The sequence below is a fragment of the Nerophis ophidion genome, linkage group LG27 (assembly GCF_033978795.1).
Source record: "Nerophis ophidion isolate RoL-2023_Sa linkage group LG27, RoL_Noph_v1.0, whole genome shotgun sequence".
NCBI lineage: Eukaryota > Metazoa > Chordata > Actinopteri > Syngnathiformes > Syngnathidae > Nerophis > Nerophis ophidion.
Window position 1 is genome coordinate 2202009 of NC_084637.1, and position 17631 is coordinate 2219639.

The following is a 17631-nucleotide window of genomic DNA, read 5'->3' on the forward strand; positions in this document are numbered from 1 at the left end:
GGATTTGGTCACATAAGCGTCGTCGTGGCTTGTGCAGCCCTTTGAGACACTGGTGATTTAGGGCTATATAAGTAAACTTTGGTGGATTGATTGATTGATAAACAGTAACCCTTTGTATCATTTTTGTTTATCAGTTGGGATTTGTAAGCACCGTCTTTTCTGGGGGCCGGCGGTGTGTTGCTCTGTCAGACAAAAACGTGATGGGCTTTATCGCCAGCCTCCATGAGCTGGCATCAGCAGAGAGGAGGTTCTACTGCAAACTGTGCAACATCAAAACACAGATCTTACGCCCGCTGCTGGAATTGGGTAAAATTAACACGGATAGGATTTTTTTTTTCCCTATCATGATTGTAATAGTTGAATCAATGTGTTTCCTAGAATTGCTGAGCGCTACTCTTGGTACGGTCAATTTTGGGCTCCTACAGACGCTTGCCAGTCGATTCTGGCACTTGTGTCACCTGACCGGGCAGCATGCGGTCAGGGTGACCGCCGGCCTGCGACACAGCCGCAATGTTAAAAACCTACCTATCCTTGAGCACCCCAGCATCTTTCTGGACTCTTACAATGAGTATGTGTTCTCAATCAAACAAGTGGATTAAAAGTCATGTCATTATAATGGACTCCTTGTTTCCATCTCTTCAGGTACTGTAGCACTTTGGCGGACTTCCATGTGATGGGAGGCCTCCTAGCCATGACTAAACCAGTACTGTGAGTACATTGTGACTTGAATGAAGTACAAGCAAAGTGGAAAAGCAAGTTGATTGTATGTGCTTAACTGTGTTCCATTGTATCCATTAAACCATGTCCTGTTGTAGTTACAATCCGCATAGCATGTAAAAACAAAGTCTAAGCACCACAAAATGCCACAAATTCAGTCAACCGCTCTGAACGTCTTCAGTAATTTACGTAGATTGACATCACTGGAGTAACGCTCCTGCACTATGACCATAGTATCAGATCAGATGGAACTATGCAAAAATTAGAGCAAGATTTGCAGTCTATGATTCTCAATTCTTATATAAGACATGACTACAAATGTTTTTCTTTTTTTATGCATTCTAAGTCGTAAATAAATAAATACATAAAAAGTCTGATAACATTGTAGTCAATGGGGGCTCTCTATTTTGCCAACAAAACCCAATATATAACCATCCAAAACCCACCAACAATACTTTATATACATATTGTGACCTGAATATTAACCAAATATTAGCAATGTTGTTATCAGAAGCGCTAACACAGACAAACTATTTTTTAGCGGCGGATTGATAGCACACAGCTAAGTATCTCTCTGCTGCTTTACTGTGAGCTTTACTGCTGCCCTCGCATCATCGCGTCTCGGCTCGTCAAAGTTATTCTATATTGTAAATCATTAACTCATCTGGATAATTGGAGGATTTTGCCCTGAATCTAGAATTTGATTATCTGTGACATTCAATGTATTACCTGGAGATGAAAACAAACACACTTTTCCTCGTGTGCATCATTATTAATTCTTCATATAAATGTAAAAATCCGGACAGCCTATCAGTCATCATCACAATGAGAGCAGTCATCGTACAGTAAGTTATTGCTTTATTATGTTTGTAGTTTGTATTTTACCTTTAGCACTTAGTAATACTGCTACATGTTGCATAGTGTTTCACCAAAGCTGGATCTGTTTAGCAGAGTTTCTAAAACTTGTAGCTCATTATCCTTATACTTAAAATCAACAATAAAAGGTTCCGCATCATAATTTGTCCCAAAGTAATGTTTGTTGGCTCTCACAAAGTCTGCATGGTTTGCATTGTTGATGGTGATAAAGGGATGTGTGGTTCCTTCCTCTACGCCAGCTCTTTAGCTCTCAAAATGGCCCGCGAATCTCCGTGAGACTACGGTAATACTATTTTGATCATACCTATTCAATGGCAAACTTTGGAAGTCTTTAGGTGACATGTATCAGATATATATGATAATAGCTTCAATATAGAGGCAACTTGTTTTTCCACTTTAGTGGTACTTTAAAGTGCAAGTCGATATCTGCTAGTTCACTCAAGTGTGATTGACAATGAAATAATATGCTGCATTTCAAAAACGTAGAAAGTCAGAATGCAATTTTAAAGGGGAACTGCACTTTTTTTTGTAGTTTTTGCCTATCCTTCCCAATCATTATGAAAGACATGACGACGAATGCATTTTAAATAAAAATCTGTTTACATCAGAGCCATAGGGGACGGCGTGGCGAAGTTGGTAGAGTGGCTGTGCCAGCAATCTGAGGGTTACTGGTTCAATCCCCACCTTCTACCATCCTAGTCACGTCCGTTGTGTCCTTGGGCAAGACACTTCGCCCTCGCTCCTGATGGGTCCTGGTGAGCGCCTTGCATGGCAGCTCCCACCGTCAGTGTGTGAATGTGTGTGTGAATGGGTGAATGTGGAAATACTGTCAAAGCGCTTTAGGCTCCTTGGAAAAGGGTAGAAAAACGCTATACAAGTACAACCCTTTTACCATTTACCATTTACCATTGGGAGGTCCTCTATCCCACCCATAAAACTAAATAAATAACCATCCCAAAAGCGCCAACAATACTTCATTTACATTTTGTGACTTGAATATTGACCAAATACGAGTGATACTGCAATTATAAGCGCTAACGCAGACAAACTATTTTTAGCAGCACCGTGATCACTGACGTGTGTGCCTATGTAGCCTATATCGACTGCTCAGCTGTTTCCTCGCTTTATTCTCAATCATAAACCATGCCTCTAACCTGGATAGTAGAAGGATTAAGACGTCTTCTGACAATTTAAAGCCAAAGGGCGACACGACACGAAAGACCTTGGTCTGCGCTTGGTTACACCCCCCTTTTCTTCGCCAGTATTAAAAATCATTCTTTATCTAAATGAAACTATAACAACATTCTATCAGTCAACATCAAAATGAGAGCAGAAAAAAGGGAACGTTGTGATGAGTTTTTGAAATTAATGCGCCACAAATGCTTAAAATGATCAGAATACTTAAATATTAAACGTTATTATAAATGTGGCTGTTACTAAATTATATATGTACTTACGGCATGTATATAAAACCTAATGCAGGTGTTTGGAGGTTTTTCTAAGGCCTAAATAGGCAGAATAGGGCAACTTTCATTGGCTCCATTGTAAGCAGACTTTTGATCGCATTTATTTATTATTTACAATACATAAAAAAAATTAAAACATATCGGTATATGTTCTTGTCTTACATAAGGATTGACACTGATAAGCATAATTCCAAAAAAGTGCAGATCCCCTTTAAGTCGTTTTTACAAAAAAGGACAATATTGTTTAACCAAACAATCAAATTTTATTAAGAAAGCACTTTTCATATATATCGTGAAAAACATGGAATTTTTAAACGCAAATATCTGGCCCTCGAAAAATTATGAAAAAATTGTGGAAAATTATATTTTTTCAGAAGTTTTAGTCGCTCGTGTGTAGGCACAAGGCGTTCAAGCGCCTACAAACCTGCTAGCGAAGTGACAATGCTGAAAAAAAGGCTGCAAAGCGCAGCTTCAATAATACATGGCTTTTAAAGGATAAATACGAATTGTGGCTGGCAAAAGACGTGCCAAATGCAAACCGCGCTGTAAAACATTTGATCTCCAATATGTGCTAAAAATGTTAATTTTTCCTGAAGGAACTCTCCTGACGGAATAAATGAAGTACTATCGTATCTAATCTATTTTAGCTAATCTATGGGCAAGGGGGCGCTTGTTAGCCATTTGAAGGGGAAAAAGAATAAGATTGTAGCCATACAGTTGCTTGCAGCACAATACTACATTTATGACAGCTGATGCTTTGTGGACAGCCAGCAACACAACAAAGTAGACAACTTTGGTTTCTGCAAAAAATGAAGCTCTCCAAGCTGAGATACTGTGGGCACTAAAATGCATGAATTCATATTCATCATTCTTGTCACATGCCACCTTTTTGCTGCCAGATAGCAGCTGTGGTTAAGACTAGAAGATTTAAGGGGCTGATTAAAACACATTCAATTGATGTGCTTTGGTGTTCGTTAGTGTTTTTTTAATTATGTTTGTTTTTCAAATCTAACATATATTATTATTATTATTATTATATTTTTTTATAGAAAAACAATTATTTAAGTATGAGTTTTTTTTTGCGTCTTGACTCTTGAGCGGAGTAAGTGCAGCCACTCTCCACTGAGCGCACCTTTGGTGGTAAAAAAAGAAAAAGTGTTTATATTGCTGCTGTGTTGGATCCGCTTTGGACTGGACTCTCGCGACTGTGTTGGATCCATTATGGATTGAACTTTCACAGTATTATGTTAGACCCGCTCGACATCCATTGCTTTCCTCCTCTCCAAGGTTCTCATAGTCATCATTGTCACCGACGTCCCACTGGGTGTGAGTTTTCCTTGCCCTTATGTGGGCCTACCGAGGATGTCGTAGTGGTTTGTGCAGCCCTTTGAGACACTAGTGATTTAGGGCTATATAAGTAAACATTGATTGATTGATTATAGTAGATGCACTCTAGGAATGCTTCTCAAATGCCCATAAAAAGTTGTACATGTCTCCTGCTTGCTTGTAAACATAGCAAAACGCTGCAGGTAGGAGCAGGATAAAATGAACGTGCGGTAAATGAGAGTGTCACAGGGGGGATGTACTGTATAGTGCAAGCACAATCCTCATTTAAACAAGGCGGTCTGCACATATAGCAATTGCACACGCATTGCTAATAAATCCCACGCAACACGTCCCCTAAATAGTACACGCTATTTTGAAAATTGCACACTTTGTTTAGCGCAAGGGATTTGGATCTTAGTAAATCAGGCTCTAAATATGTTGGAACTTAGATATAAGAGAAGTTGTATCTTGAGGGTGACTGTTTTTTGGTTTGTTTTAGGGAGCAACCATACATTTCAGACGTAAACCTAATTTTACCAAGTAATTTATTTTGGTAGTCCCATTGAGATAAAATAATGGCCACCGTTCAGTAGCAGTGGTACTTCAGTCTTTTTTAGTAATCTATTCCAAAAGGGCAGACAAAGGTTTTACCACAAAGAAGTGTATACGCTATACATTGTACAGTATGTGATGTTCCATTGATGCATTTGTTTAAAAGGAGCAATATACATAAATATTACAAGTTATTATGCTACATTAAATATATGCTTACAGCGTTTATATAAAACGTTGATGGAAGTTTTTGGATGTTTTTTAAGCGTTTTATTGGCAGGATAAAGCGACTCGCAGGCTTCATTGTAAGCGGATTTGTGTTTTGCTCACATTTATATACTATGTAGAATGCCTAAAAGAATAATAAAATATGTATGCTTGTTTTAAATAAGGACTGTGAATGATCTGCTTAAAGGGGAACTGCACTCATATTGGAATCTTGCCTGTCTGAAACAAATAAAGCTTTCCCAATACAATTTTTGACGCTAGGATACATGTGTTAAGTTGTCTGTTGACTTTGTTTGCCTTGAAAACATTGAGGTCAGGCCGTGTCAGCGTCATTCTTCCTTTATGCCAGTCAGGAGTACAGCCTTAGATTGGAAAGAAAGAGTGCCATTGTCCAATGTTATAACGAGGTATTACTTTTCATCTCCAGAGATTTTTTTGGAAAGAGTCATGAGCTGCTCCAAAGGTTGGCTGAGTGCACTGAGGAAAACCTCGCCATTCCCGACATCTTGGTGGCGCTCTTTAGCCTCCCTATGAACCATCTTCAAGAGTACGGGCGACTGCTTCTCAAACTGGCCACTTGCTTTGAAGTGGTAGGTGAACTGTTAGCAACCTGACACACCCATGAATTCAATTGTTTTAATGTAAAAAACTATTCAATATGTTTCAGTGCTCTGATGATTATCAGCGGCTGCAGGACAGCTGCTCAAAGTTTGAAGCTTTGGCCCTTCTGCTGAAGAAGAAATTAAAGGAAGCTGAGTTCACTTTTCTCTTCTGGAAGAGCTTTCCTGGCAAGATGACGGTAACAAGTTTATTTTTCTTCTTGCTTTATCATTCTTTCTCTTTTCAAACATCTACCCATTCATCTATTTTCTATAAAATGTGGGGGGTGCTCAGAGAGTATGGGGTATCAGAATTTCTGATTCTTGCGGTCCGCTCCCTGTATGATCATGGTCAGAACTTGGTCAGCAGTAAGTCGAACCCATTTCCAGTGAGGGTTGCACTCTGCCAGGGCTGCTCTTTGCCACTGATTCTGTTCATAACTCCTATGGACAGAATTTCAAAGCGCAGTCAGGGTGTTCAGGGGATCCGGTTCGGTGGCTGCAGGATTAGGTCTCTGCTTTGAGCAGACGATGTGGTCCTGATGGCTTCATCTGGCCAGGATCTTCAGCTCTCACTGGATCTGTTCGGAACCACAACACAAAATAAACTAGATGCTTAATGCACAATATCTACTCTCAAATGTTTGACCAAGCCTTGCTGTTGCCCCCCGTGGTGTGGCGAAGTAAATCATACATGACCAAACAGTCATGATCCCTGACCCAGATCATGTTTTGTTTAGTTATGTTATGTTAGTTGTGGACTCCCTTAGTTCCTGTTTTGTGTACCTCTGGGTTTGTTTTGGTTTCCAGGGGGATTAATTGGGTTCACCTGCCTCTGGTTAGTGGTCAGCACGCTCACCTGCTGTCGACCACTAATCAGAGAGCTATTTATTCATGTTGCTCGCCACACTCGGTCTGGCTTCATTGTTTGCTATGTGCAACATGTTACGTTAGCATTTCTTGTCTCCTAGTTTATGCTTCCTGAGTTAAGTGGTTACCTAAGCTTCCCGTGCGATCGGCACGTTTTTCCTTTTGCTGTTTGCATCCCGGGAGAACGACCGCACAGTAAGATGCGACCCGTGCGTAACACAATCCTAGTTTGAATGGTTTCATCACCGTATTTGGGTGATGTTTGGCGGGTCAAATGAGGCTGCCAGTTGAATATACCTGACCTGCGACAACAAGGGGAACAAACCAAGATCCCAACCAGAGAAGACAGTGCAAGCCAATCCTCCCACACGCACACATTTTGATGATGTTTATCTGTTGTTGATAGGACTCACTGCGAAAGCCTCACCGCCGTCTCATTTGTGAGAGCAGCAACAAAGCTCTGACCCTGCAGAACTCAGGGAGGTTCTCAGTCAACTGGTTCATCCTTTTTAATGACGCGCTTGTCCATGCACAGGTCAGCTCTACACATACGTACAGTATCTACACACACACACACAAACACACCGACACACATGCAACGCAAACGACATTCACAAATAGGAACAGACATTATAACCTTGTGTTCTTGTGTACATTTGTGTGTGCTTGCTTTCGTGCTGTCAGGGTGTGGCGCCTTATAAAAACCTTGTAAGTATGAAGCTCCCTGTTACCCCTTTCCATAATTGTGCGTATGTCTGCGTGTGCTTGTGTGTGTTTGTTTGTATGTGGAAAGAAAAAAAAACAGACTGTCTGAGATTTCATCTGGATTTTTGAAAAGGACAAACAACTTATTGCTCATTCTCTGAGCGTCTTTCTAAGGAATCGTTCTCCACTCTACTTCATATTTTGACCGCAACCTTCTAATTTTGTGTTGCATGCTTCTTCCCAGGAAAGATTTGGCAATCCTCAAATTCACAATTTGATGACATCAACTAGTCACAGCTGATATTAAGAGTCATTTGACATAAAACATAGAGACAGTCTCCAGCTGGTGGAGCCAATGTCAAGCGTTTTATTTGTTCACTGTTGATGGATTATTGCGCCACTTGTAGTATATTTAAACAGTGTGAATTTTCAAAAGATAAAGAGGGTGGGGCGTGGTTTCATTTGCAATCAAGGAACGCCTCCAGAATCGAATTTCTTGCAGACAGACTCAAAACAGGGGTTATAAATGTAACTGAAATACACATTAATTTTCCCTTTCGCTCACTGCTCGTTGGTGCGGTCTCTCCCAAGCATCTCCATTTTTGGCGTCATTGATTCGACACAAAAGCCTTTGCAACACCAGAACATTCATCATGTAACATTGTAGCAACGAGGATGTCTGCATGGCATGACTCCTGATGCTTTTTATTAGTCTGACGTTCCTATCCAACTCTCCAGTTCTCAACGCATCATGTGTTCTCCTTGGCCACTTTGTGGGTGGAGCCGATTTCGGAGGACAACGCTGGCCTGTGAGAGACTTTTGACATGTTTTAATATCAAATGTGCTTTGATTGCATGATGCTTTGGTTCATTGATGTTTGTTTGCATAGTTATGGCCTTAAAGTGATCACACCAGAAGAGATGTTCACCCTGCTGGCCAGTTCCCCTATGGAGAAGGTAGATTCAATAAATGAACACTGATGTGGCGAATATCACAACACAAAGAGTTGCCAGAAGTCATTATTAATGCGGGCTTTCACAGGCGAAGTGGATCCGCTGCATCAACCAGGCGGTAGATCAGGCCCTGAACTTTGGTGAGGGACAAAAGTTTGAGCCTCCCATTTCTAGGAGCGCTACCTACACGTTTTATAAGGACGGCCGACTAAAAGACGCAACCTACGAGGGTCGCTGGCTGGCCGGCAAGCCCCATGGCAGGTGGGACATACTGACCTATGACATGTTGGCAGGGACTTATTGACTTATGCTGGCGGAGCTTTTTCACTATATGATTGCTTTTTCTGCTCCTTTCAGGGGTGTGTTAAAGTGGCCGGATGGGAGGAGTTACACAGGGTCATTCAAGAATGGACTGGAAGATGGGTTGGTGTCAGCATAAACGTGAGCGATAGTAAGGACATGTGATCTTTTGTCCTCAACATAATGTGTTTATTTAGTTTTGGCGAATTTGTGGCTCCGAATAAGACCGTGAACAAGAACGATCACTATCAAGGTCACTGGAAAGATGGCAAAATGCACGGCGTGGGCACACACAGGTAAGCATTTTACATATTGCTTATATTTTAAAGTATAGTAACTGGTCACAGAAAGCTACCCCTCCTTTTTATTGATTGTTATTTTATCGTCATTCGAAACTGAGTATTAATACTCTGTGCACACAGAGGAGACTCTCAAGTCAGCACCAAGACAATTTAGAGAATTTATTTTCACTTTCTGAAAATAATGTGTTCTCCTAAAATCATGTGATCAGCAATTATTAAAACAGTACATTTCTACATATTATAAAGAATGAGCACTGTTCCTGTCATAGAGCATCTCTGATTAGTGTTTTTTTCAGACATCCTTAAAACAGCAGGGTGTTCTTATCATATAGAGCAGGGTTAACTAACTGGCGGTTTGCTGTCTGAGTCCCCACTCTGACGCCTTCCCAGGCAAACCTGGACCTATAATAAGTCGGACCGTCATGTCACATTGTTATGTTTCTGGACCTATTTGAATTTTAGTTTAAAACCCCGGATATAGATGATCGTCAACTAATGCAAACGTACTGCTCCTGTTAGAATGTATTACTTTGGTACCACCGGGTATCTGTTGCCATATTTCATTACGGTTGCTGCTTGTGATGTCACGTCCGGTTGTAGACCAGAGTTGACCAAGTCGATTGCCTCTAGGTAATGTTGCAATTTAGATTGTCAACAAAGTAAGTATGCCTGATAGAAAATGCTCAAATGTAAATCTAAGTGCCACTTTTAGAAAATGCGCTAACTTGATGCTAATTTACATTAGTTTTGTCATTTACACACTACTAATTAGCTTTTGCAATTTCACGTGGCGATTTCAACATCTACAAACGTTGTAAGGAAACGACATATAACAATACTCAGTCCAAACACTTTGTGGGGCACAACAAAAACCTGTATTGGCACAACCAGCTTAATGGTAAAAGCTTATTACCTCCCTGCTTGGCAGTCAGCATTAAGGGTTGGAATTGGTGGTTAAATCACCATAAATGATTCCCGGGCGCGGCGGCACCGCTGCTGCCCACTGCTCCGCTCACCTCCCAGGGGGTGATCAAGGGTGATGGGTCAAATGCAGAGAATAATTTCGCCACATTTAGTGTGGCAAAGTTCAGTCTCTGTCCTAAGTTTGATGAAAACGTAGCCCCAGGACAATTGAGTTGACTAGCCCTTATATAGAGTAAATACATCCACTGTTGCTTCCTCCACAGATACGCCAATGGCGAGATCTACGACGGTTCCTTCCAGGACGGTTTGCGGCACGGCCATGGAATGCTTCGCAGCGGCAAGCTCAACACCTCCTCCCCCAGTGTCTTCATAGGCCAGTGGGTGCACGACAAGAAGACTGGCTATGGCGTGTTTGACAACATCACTAAGTATGCTGAAGCCTTTATTTGAGTGTCTCTTGAGTTTCCTGTGTTCTGAAAGAGCTTTGAATATGTTTTCTTCATCAGAGGGGAGAAGTACATTGGCATGTGGCAGGACAACCAGCGACAAGGCACCGGGATCGTGGTCACACAGTTTGGGCTTTACTACGAAGGATCCTTCAAAGACAATAAGATGATGGTGAGCAGCAGTTTAAAAAAAAGGACCAGGAGAATAAGACAACGTCAAACATTGACAAGTGAGGAATGTACAAAGGGACTTAAAGGTTTTATCTTTCAGGGTACTGGGATCTTGCTGTCAGAGGATGACACAACATATGAGGGAGACTTCTCTGATGACTGGACCCTCAACGGCAAGGTGACTAATAAATAAAAGAGAATTATTAAAATATTGAAGGTATCGAAAGCTTATAAAAATGAAATCTGTACACCCAGGGAGTGCTGTCGATGCCGAATGGCGACTACCTGGAGGGCTCCTTCAATGGTGAATGGGGACTCGGCCCAAAAGTGATCGGCTCCTACTTCAAGCCACATCTAACTGATAACGAAAAGGAGAAAACTCGCTCTGTGTAAGATAACCTTGCACACATGCATACAACAAAACGGTTACAAAAAAGTGGGACCCCAAAAATGTACTGTGGCACCCATGTGACAGCATGTGACAGTGTCTCAATCCTCAACGATACATGCATTTGCAAACAGTTATCAATAGATTAAAGTGAATGTAGTAAGCGTAAAGAAGCTCAATGTAACAGTAAAAGTAGTGTTTCTTCTTTACAAAATTACTTCCGTAAAAGTAAAACCTTTTTTGCAATAAAACTGTATTTGAAAAGTGCAATTGTATTTTTATGTAGCTTGGTACTACCCTCCTTTGCTTTATGTAGCATGAGAAGTTTGACTTAACTTTCTGTGCGTGGGTTGAATGTGATAGAAAGCTGGGTCGACTGTGTGTGTGCGCTGAGGAGAAGTGGCAGGCAGTGTTTGACGAGTGTTGGATTCAGCTGGGATGCGAGGCCGCAGGCCAGGGAGAGAACTGGAAGGCATGGGAGAACATTGCAGTTGCCCTTACCACTAGCCGGCGACACATCCAGGACAGGTACACACATGAAACACACTTTTTGTTTTTAAAGCGCAGACGTGTTTATTCTTGTCTTTCTGTTACTTTCATCAGTCCAGAACGTCTGTCTCTGAGTCACAGCAGGACATTGGAGAGTCTAGAAGTCATCCCTCAACATGAAGGACCCATCACCATGGAGCGATATCACGCTATCCGCCTTTACCTCGTCAAGGTGACACCATGTACAGTGGAGGATTCTAAATCATATCTTGAGGTTTTAAAATACAAAATGTGACCAACATTTTTAGAAAAAATGTGCCTCAAATATCATACAAAAGTTGAAACAATCTCTTTGCATAACATCACGCAAAAAGTCAAATCAACAACATTCCACAAGTTACGTAATGTAAGGAAACACGTTCAAAAATCATCATGTGTTTTTTTGCAAAATTAAGGTTGCATTATTGTTTTAATGTTTCACTACTAATGTATACCATGCTTTTTTGAAAGTTCTCAGAAAGGCGACATCTGTGATGATTTCGAATTATGTTTTTGTCATCAAAATTAACGGCTCTCCTATTGTTTATACGTATGTTGCATTATCAATAACAGTTACTTTTCAATGGTGCCCAAAGTTGACCTGCCCACTCTTTTCGATAGGCTCTCTAACGGTTGGAATTGTATTTTTTACATTAGGGCTATTTGTGTTCACACTAAAATTAGGGGTGTCCCAATCCGATATTGATACAGGTTATCGGTCCGATTCCAGAAAAAAAAAAGTTTTATATTATATGTACTTGCATGTAAAATGTCCGATTTAAGCTCCAATACAGGCGGTCCTACAGCACATTTACTTGTGCAAAGCCGGACAGCTTGTTAACATCTAAATGTCCTCCAATTAGCACATAAGGTTGGTCTGGTCTTGTATTTTTGTCAAGTCTTGAAGAAAATGTAAACTTGGTAGGCTAAATGCTACGAGGAACTAGCAGCTACACAACAGATAAGCACACAAAAAGACACACACACTAGACATATGTAATAGGTGTCCTAAATAAAACTAAAACAGCACATTACAGTACAGGAGCGGTATAGCTCGGTTGGTAGAGCGGCCTTGCCAGCAACTTGAGGGTTGCAGGTTCAATCCCCGCTTCCGCCATCCTAGTCACTGCCGTTGTGTCCTTGGGCAAGACACTTTACCCACCTGCTCCCAGTGCCACCCACACTGGTTTAAATGTAACTTAGATATTGGGTTTCACTATGTAAAGCGCTTTGAGTCACTAGTGAAAAAGCGCTATATAAATATCATTCACTTCACTTCACATTTGTTAACATAAGTATCAAATAATAGTAGTTGCATATGACTTACAGAGACAGTCTCCAAAGCAAAAGTGTATTAGAAAGTGTCCAGTAGCAAAACGTGTCAACTTACTGCATCATGAGCTTAATTAACATCATGAATTATTGTTGCTATTAGATGTCACCAGAAAAACAATTACCACTCCTGCCTTAAATCTCTGTTTGGCCCATGGCACATTTTTCATTTTGGTTTTTGAAGGCAAAAGGTTTTGGTCTTATTCTTAAAAACGGAATGTCCAAACTTTTTCAACTTTTTTAGAATATCAAATACTCATAAAAAAGGATCTGGGAGCCATAAATCTCCCCCCGGATGACACTGTGGATGTTTCTGTGTCAAAATGTTGGTATGTTTTTGTATTAGTTTTGTTTTTTAACAATATAGTTCGTGTAGGTAATATTATTTTCTTTTAAATTCAGGTTGACCAGTGGTCAAGAACAGATTGCCTTCAAGGTTCAACTGTACTAAACTCTACTGTTAATAAATGATCCGCACATAATTAGTGTTTTGTCTTGTCAGGCATGTGACACCTCGTTGCACCCACTCGGCCGGCTGGTGGAAGCCCTGGTGGCAGTCTACAGGATGACGTACGTTGGCGTCGGAGCCAATCGCCGGCTCCTCCCACAAGCTGTCAGCGAGATCAAATCCTATCTGAACCGCATCTTCCAGATTGTTAGGTAGCATCCCAAACACTGCAGGAATTTGTTTTACAATGTTATGTTTAGTTTTATAGTCCTTCTTGGCTTTTGTGTGAACTCTGTGCAGGTTTCTGTTCCCAGACCTGCCAGAAGAGGGCGGTGTAATTAAAGAGCCAACCACTGACTTTCAGGGCGGGAAGGACTCAGGCTTGAAACTTGAAAGTTTGCCCGAACATGAAGATTTAAAGCAGAACATTATTACGGAGCAGTCATCTTTCCTTCTCAGCCACATGGTGAGCAGTTCAGCTCTGCTGCTTCCTGTCCTGTTGCCCCGCCTCTATCCGCCACTCTTCACCCTCTACGCTCTGGACAAGGAGCGAGAGGACGATGTCTACTGGGAGTGCGTCCTCCGTCTGAACAAGCAGACTGACCTGGCACTGCTTGCTTTTCTGGGTGTCCAGCAGTACGTCACGCAGTCATTTAATCACTGCCAAAGTTTTTTGTTGTTGTTTTTATTGGATCTTTACATTTTCCTCAGGAAGTTCTGGCCCGTTTCTATCTACATACCACCAGCACCAGCACCAGAGAAGAGGCAAGAGGTAGATTGGCTATTTTTTTTAAACTTAAATCTGCAGAAGTTACCTTGCATCTAACAGTTTACTGCAATTACAGAAATACGATTACAATAAGACAAAATATTAAAAATGGTAAAAAGAAAATGGAAAAGTACTTTGTATATATTATTGATATTACTGTGTTGATATTGTGAAATCAGACCGGATATTTAAGTGTGCAGAATTTCATTATTGCGATTGATAAGATGCAGTGTAATGATAGATGTAGTTATAACCGGTAATATCTATACGTACATGTCCACGCATATACTGGACTGTGATTTACATTAAGGCTGTATTCGTCTAAGGATTTTCATAGTCAAATCTGATTTGTTCGATTTTGCCCAAAGTGGACCATCAGTCCAATTGTTTGTCCATTTGAACTCTAACACATTGAGCTGTAACAATCTGCTGTACGGTATGTGTGTTTGGGTCCCTTCAGGAACACTAATACCAAAAGTCACAATGTCCAATAGAGTTCTAAAAACCTTATGACAGACCATCTCAAAAATAACAGAATGGAATTTTAGAGTTTTTTACTGAATGGGACACCCAGAATGTACATTCAAATAAAGGAAGTGGGATTTGCAATATTAACTATGAACGATACAACACTGAATATTAACAACATATGAACGTCGCTGTCCTGCAGTCCTGGGTTCAATCCCAGGCTCGGATCTTTCTGTGTGGAGTTTGCATGTTCTCCCCGTGAATGCGTGGGTTCCGGCTTCCTCCCACTTCCAAAGACATGCACCTGGGGATAGGATGATTGGCAACACTAAATGGTCCCTAGTGTGTGAATGTGAGTGTGAATGTTGTCTGTCTATCTGTGTTGGCCCTGCGATGAGGTGGCGACTTGTCCAGGGTGTACCCCGCCTTCCGCCCGATTGTAGCTGAGATAGGCGCCAGCGCCCCCCGCGATCCCAAAAAGGGAATAAGCGATAGAAAATGGATGGATGGATGGATGGATGAACGTCGCTAGTCTTTTACTTCTCAGACCAGCTCCTCGATAGTTGTTTTTTTACAATCAAAACAAAAATGTAAAAAACAGCAAAATATGAATGCAAAGGGTAAAAAACACCTACAATATGACATATCATGTTAAAATCTGCTTCCGCATCTGTTCCTGACACATGTGTCTGCTCTGAAAACAAACCCTGACTACTCTGCTTTATTCCTGGTCTGAGCTGCTGTGACCTAGATGACCCTAATAATTCCTATAACACCCAAAAGCGCAGATTTTGAGCATTGAAATTCTTTCTATAGTTCAAGACTTGGGGTAAACAGCACTGCACATCACACTGGTGGCAACAGTTTTGATGTTAAAGGTCTAAAAAATAACGTGGAACGTCCGGCAGGCTGGACTGAAAATTATAATGAACCGCATGTGTATTTTTCCCAGGTCTGCCTTATAATGTGTTTGTGAGCAATGACGAATAAAATCTATTTGTGGCGGCCCAAATTTATTTCAGACTCAGAAGTACTTTATTGTGTTATTGATCAATTGTTAGGTGTGGTTGTGGTGCAAGTGTGAACAGCATGATGAAGAACACTAACTAGATACTATTTGTAAATAGCCCAGGAAATTAATTGGTCTATTCACCTCTCTGAGTTCTCCAGTAAAAAGGTTAAAATGCGTTTTAGGTTTGTCCTGAAATTTCACTCCATAGCTGATAATCCTTAACTTTTTGTGAATAATGTATTTGATGGTTGATAGGGTTTTGAATCAATCACAATGGGGCTGTTCAGAATGTTTTAGAAGACGTTTTTACCTGGTAACACCCTGAGATAAAGGCTAGGGCTTCCAAAATACTGGACACCCCATAACCCAAAACCCGTCCAGTGCAGTGACAAATGGCGCAGTTTCCAGCACAGAGGAGCAATAACGGGGACGTGCCCCCCAACAAGTTTGTGAGGATAAATACTTTGGATCCAGCACCAATGCCCTGAGAATACTATAAACTGTACGAATCAGAATATTCACAGGCGTGTATTTGATAATGTTTCTTGTCCAGGTTCTGTCCAGCACTAAGGACGCCTGCTTTGCCTCAGCAGTAGAAACTCTGCAGCAGATTAGGTTGGTACTGCACACTGCTACTCCCGTTCTGATACCTTGTCACCACTGTGAGGTCTGCTTCCTTGCTTGTCTGCAGCACCACCTTCACCCCGTCCGACAAACTACAGGTGATCCAGCAAACCTTCGAGGAGATCACAAAGGAAGTGCAATCACTGCTGAAGCAGGATTTCCTGTGGTCCATGGACGACCTATTTCCTGTTTTCCTCTATGTGGTGCTGCGTGCTCGGTAAGCTCCACACGAGAGTCTTGTCAAATGTTCATGTAAATAAATCTGTTAATGATTATTTTAAGTAAAATATTGGGATCATCTGTTTCTATTGTCTGACATACTAGAATCAGGAACCTTGGGTCCGAGGTCAACCTGATTGAAGACCTGATGGATCCATGTGTCCAGAATGGAGAGCATGGAATCATGTTCACCACTCTGAAGGCAAACACAATTGGAGTTCCCGTTCCATTTATTCTTATTCCGAAATGTTGAAACTTGCTCAGCTTAATGTCGTGTTTCCTGTCTTCCTGCAGGCCTGTTACTACCAGATCCAGCGTGAGAAGATCACTTAATGCAGTTTTGTGTTGGTGCTTCTCCCACAACACCCTATCACCGGGGCTGTTCCAGACTGACACACATATGCCGGAGCCTATGGGAACCAAGGGATCAGCTGATGTCATCGAGCATTACATCTCCCGCTGATACGTAGGCACGGCCACCGAGTAGCTGCCGTGAGTGCTGTTATGTCCACGGATGCAACAACTGTCCAGATGAATCCATGACGCACTGTTTACCTGAAAGTGCCAACTGACTTTATTTCACTCTTCTGTCAATCCCTCTTTTAGTTTTCATTCTGTAAAACAGGACAAGTCACATTCAAGCACACAGTAGTGATAGATCATTCATTTGTTAATCAGATAATTAAACAATTTGTTAATTTAGTAGTTAGACAGGAAAGATGAGGATGGACGACATCCCCCGTTGTTGCCTTTCCTTACCTAATTCCTGTTGTTGCAAGTCAGTGCACCCTGACGTACCAAAAAGTGGCGCCAAACTTACAATTGGAGCGTAAAGGAAGTTACTCACCTGCAAACGTTGTTCAAGCCATGTTCATGACCCCTTGCTCTGATTAATGTTCTTTCTGCGAGGGGTTTGCATCTCCTCTTGTTGTGTTGTAAAAGGGCTTCAGAGGGATCACCGACCGCTGATTTAATAGTTAAAGTGAATTCTTTTTGGCACTTTATTTCACTTTTTGTTTTAATCTTACCTGTATGGACTGGTGCATGTGTGATGATATAACGGTAATGTGAAATTTTACCAATGCTGTGGTTAAAATGACTTTGAGGTTTTTTGCTGCTAAGCTACTAAAGCTTTATACTGACGGACTTGTTTATGAAGCAAACTCTTTCACAAGGAAACTGACAATAATCCTGTCATTATTTTGTTGTTGCATCCATGTCCAACACTTGTTACCTTTCAAGTCATGACAGGACAAAATATTAAACAGAGTTGATGTTTGTTCATTGTTTTCCATCCGTCCATCCGTTTTCTACTTGTTGGCCGGAGCCTATCCCAGCTGCATTCGTGCATAACACGGGGTATACCCTGGACAAGTTGCCACCTCATCCGAGGGCCAGTGTTAAATG

At 41.3% G+C, this 17631-nt stretch overlaps 1 protein-coding gene across 5 annotated transcripts in view; it reads left to right on the plus strand.

The window, feature by feature from the left end:
• The window catches only part of als2b (alsin Rho guanine nucleotide exchange factor ALS2 b), a 30647-nt gene extending 13144 nt beyond the window's left edge, over positions 1 to 17503 (plus strand). For 2 of the 5 annotated variants that reach the window (XM_061889691.1, XM_061889692.1), the window contains exons 10-33: positions 135 to 306; positions 379 to 568; positions 643 to 708; positions 5593 to 5755; positions 5833 to 5964; positions 7041 to 7169; positions 8078 to 8148; positions 8230 to 8296; positions 8382 to 8554; positions 8651 to 8716; positions 8791 to 8889; positions 10083 to 10247; positions 10326 to 10437; positions 10537 to 10614; positions 10692 to 10825; positions 11188 to 11352; positions 11428 to 11545; positions 13187 to 13344; positions 13433 to 13768; positions 13844 to 13904; positions 15935 to 15996; positions 16073 to 16222; positions 16330 to 16426; positions 16519 to 17503. In XM_061889691.1, the coding sequence (XP_061745675.1) occupies positions 135 to 306; positions 379 to 568; positions 643 to 708; positions 5593 to 5755; positions 5833 to 5964; positions 7041 to 7169; positions 8078 to 8148; positions 8230 to 8296; positions 8382 to 8554; positions 8651 to 8716; positions 8791 to 8889; positions 10083 to 10247; positions 10326 to 10437; positions 10537 to 10614; positions 10692 to 10825; positions 11188 to 11352; positions 11428 to 11545; positions 13187 to 13344; positions 13433 to 13768; positions 13844 to 13904; positions 15935 to 15996; positions 16073 to 16222; positions 16330 to 16426; positions 16519 to 16557 (3003 nt within the window). In that variant the 3' untranslated portion in view covers positions 16558 to 17503. Of the gene's footprint in view, positions 1 to 134; positions 569 to 642; positions 709 to 5592; positions 5756 to 5832; positions 5965 to 7040; positions 7170 to 7318; positions 7343 to 8077; positions 8149 to 8229; positions 8297 to 8381; positions 8555 to 8650; positions 8717 to 8790; positions 8890 to 10082; positions 10248 to 10325; positions 10438 to 10536; positions 10615 to 10691; positions 10826 to 11187; positions 11546 to 13186; positions 13345 to 13432; positions 13769 to 13843; positions 13905 to 15934; positions 15997 to 16072; positions 16223 to 16329; positions 16427 to 16518 lie in introns of all 5 variants that reach the window. The other 3 variants (XM_061889688.1, XM_061889689.1, XM_061889690.1) reach the window with 2 other exon arrangements.
• The last annotated feature ends 128 nt before the right edge of the window (positions 17504 to 17631 follow it).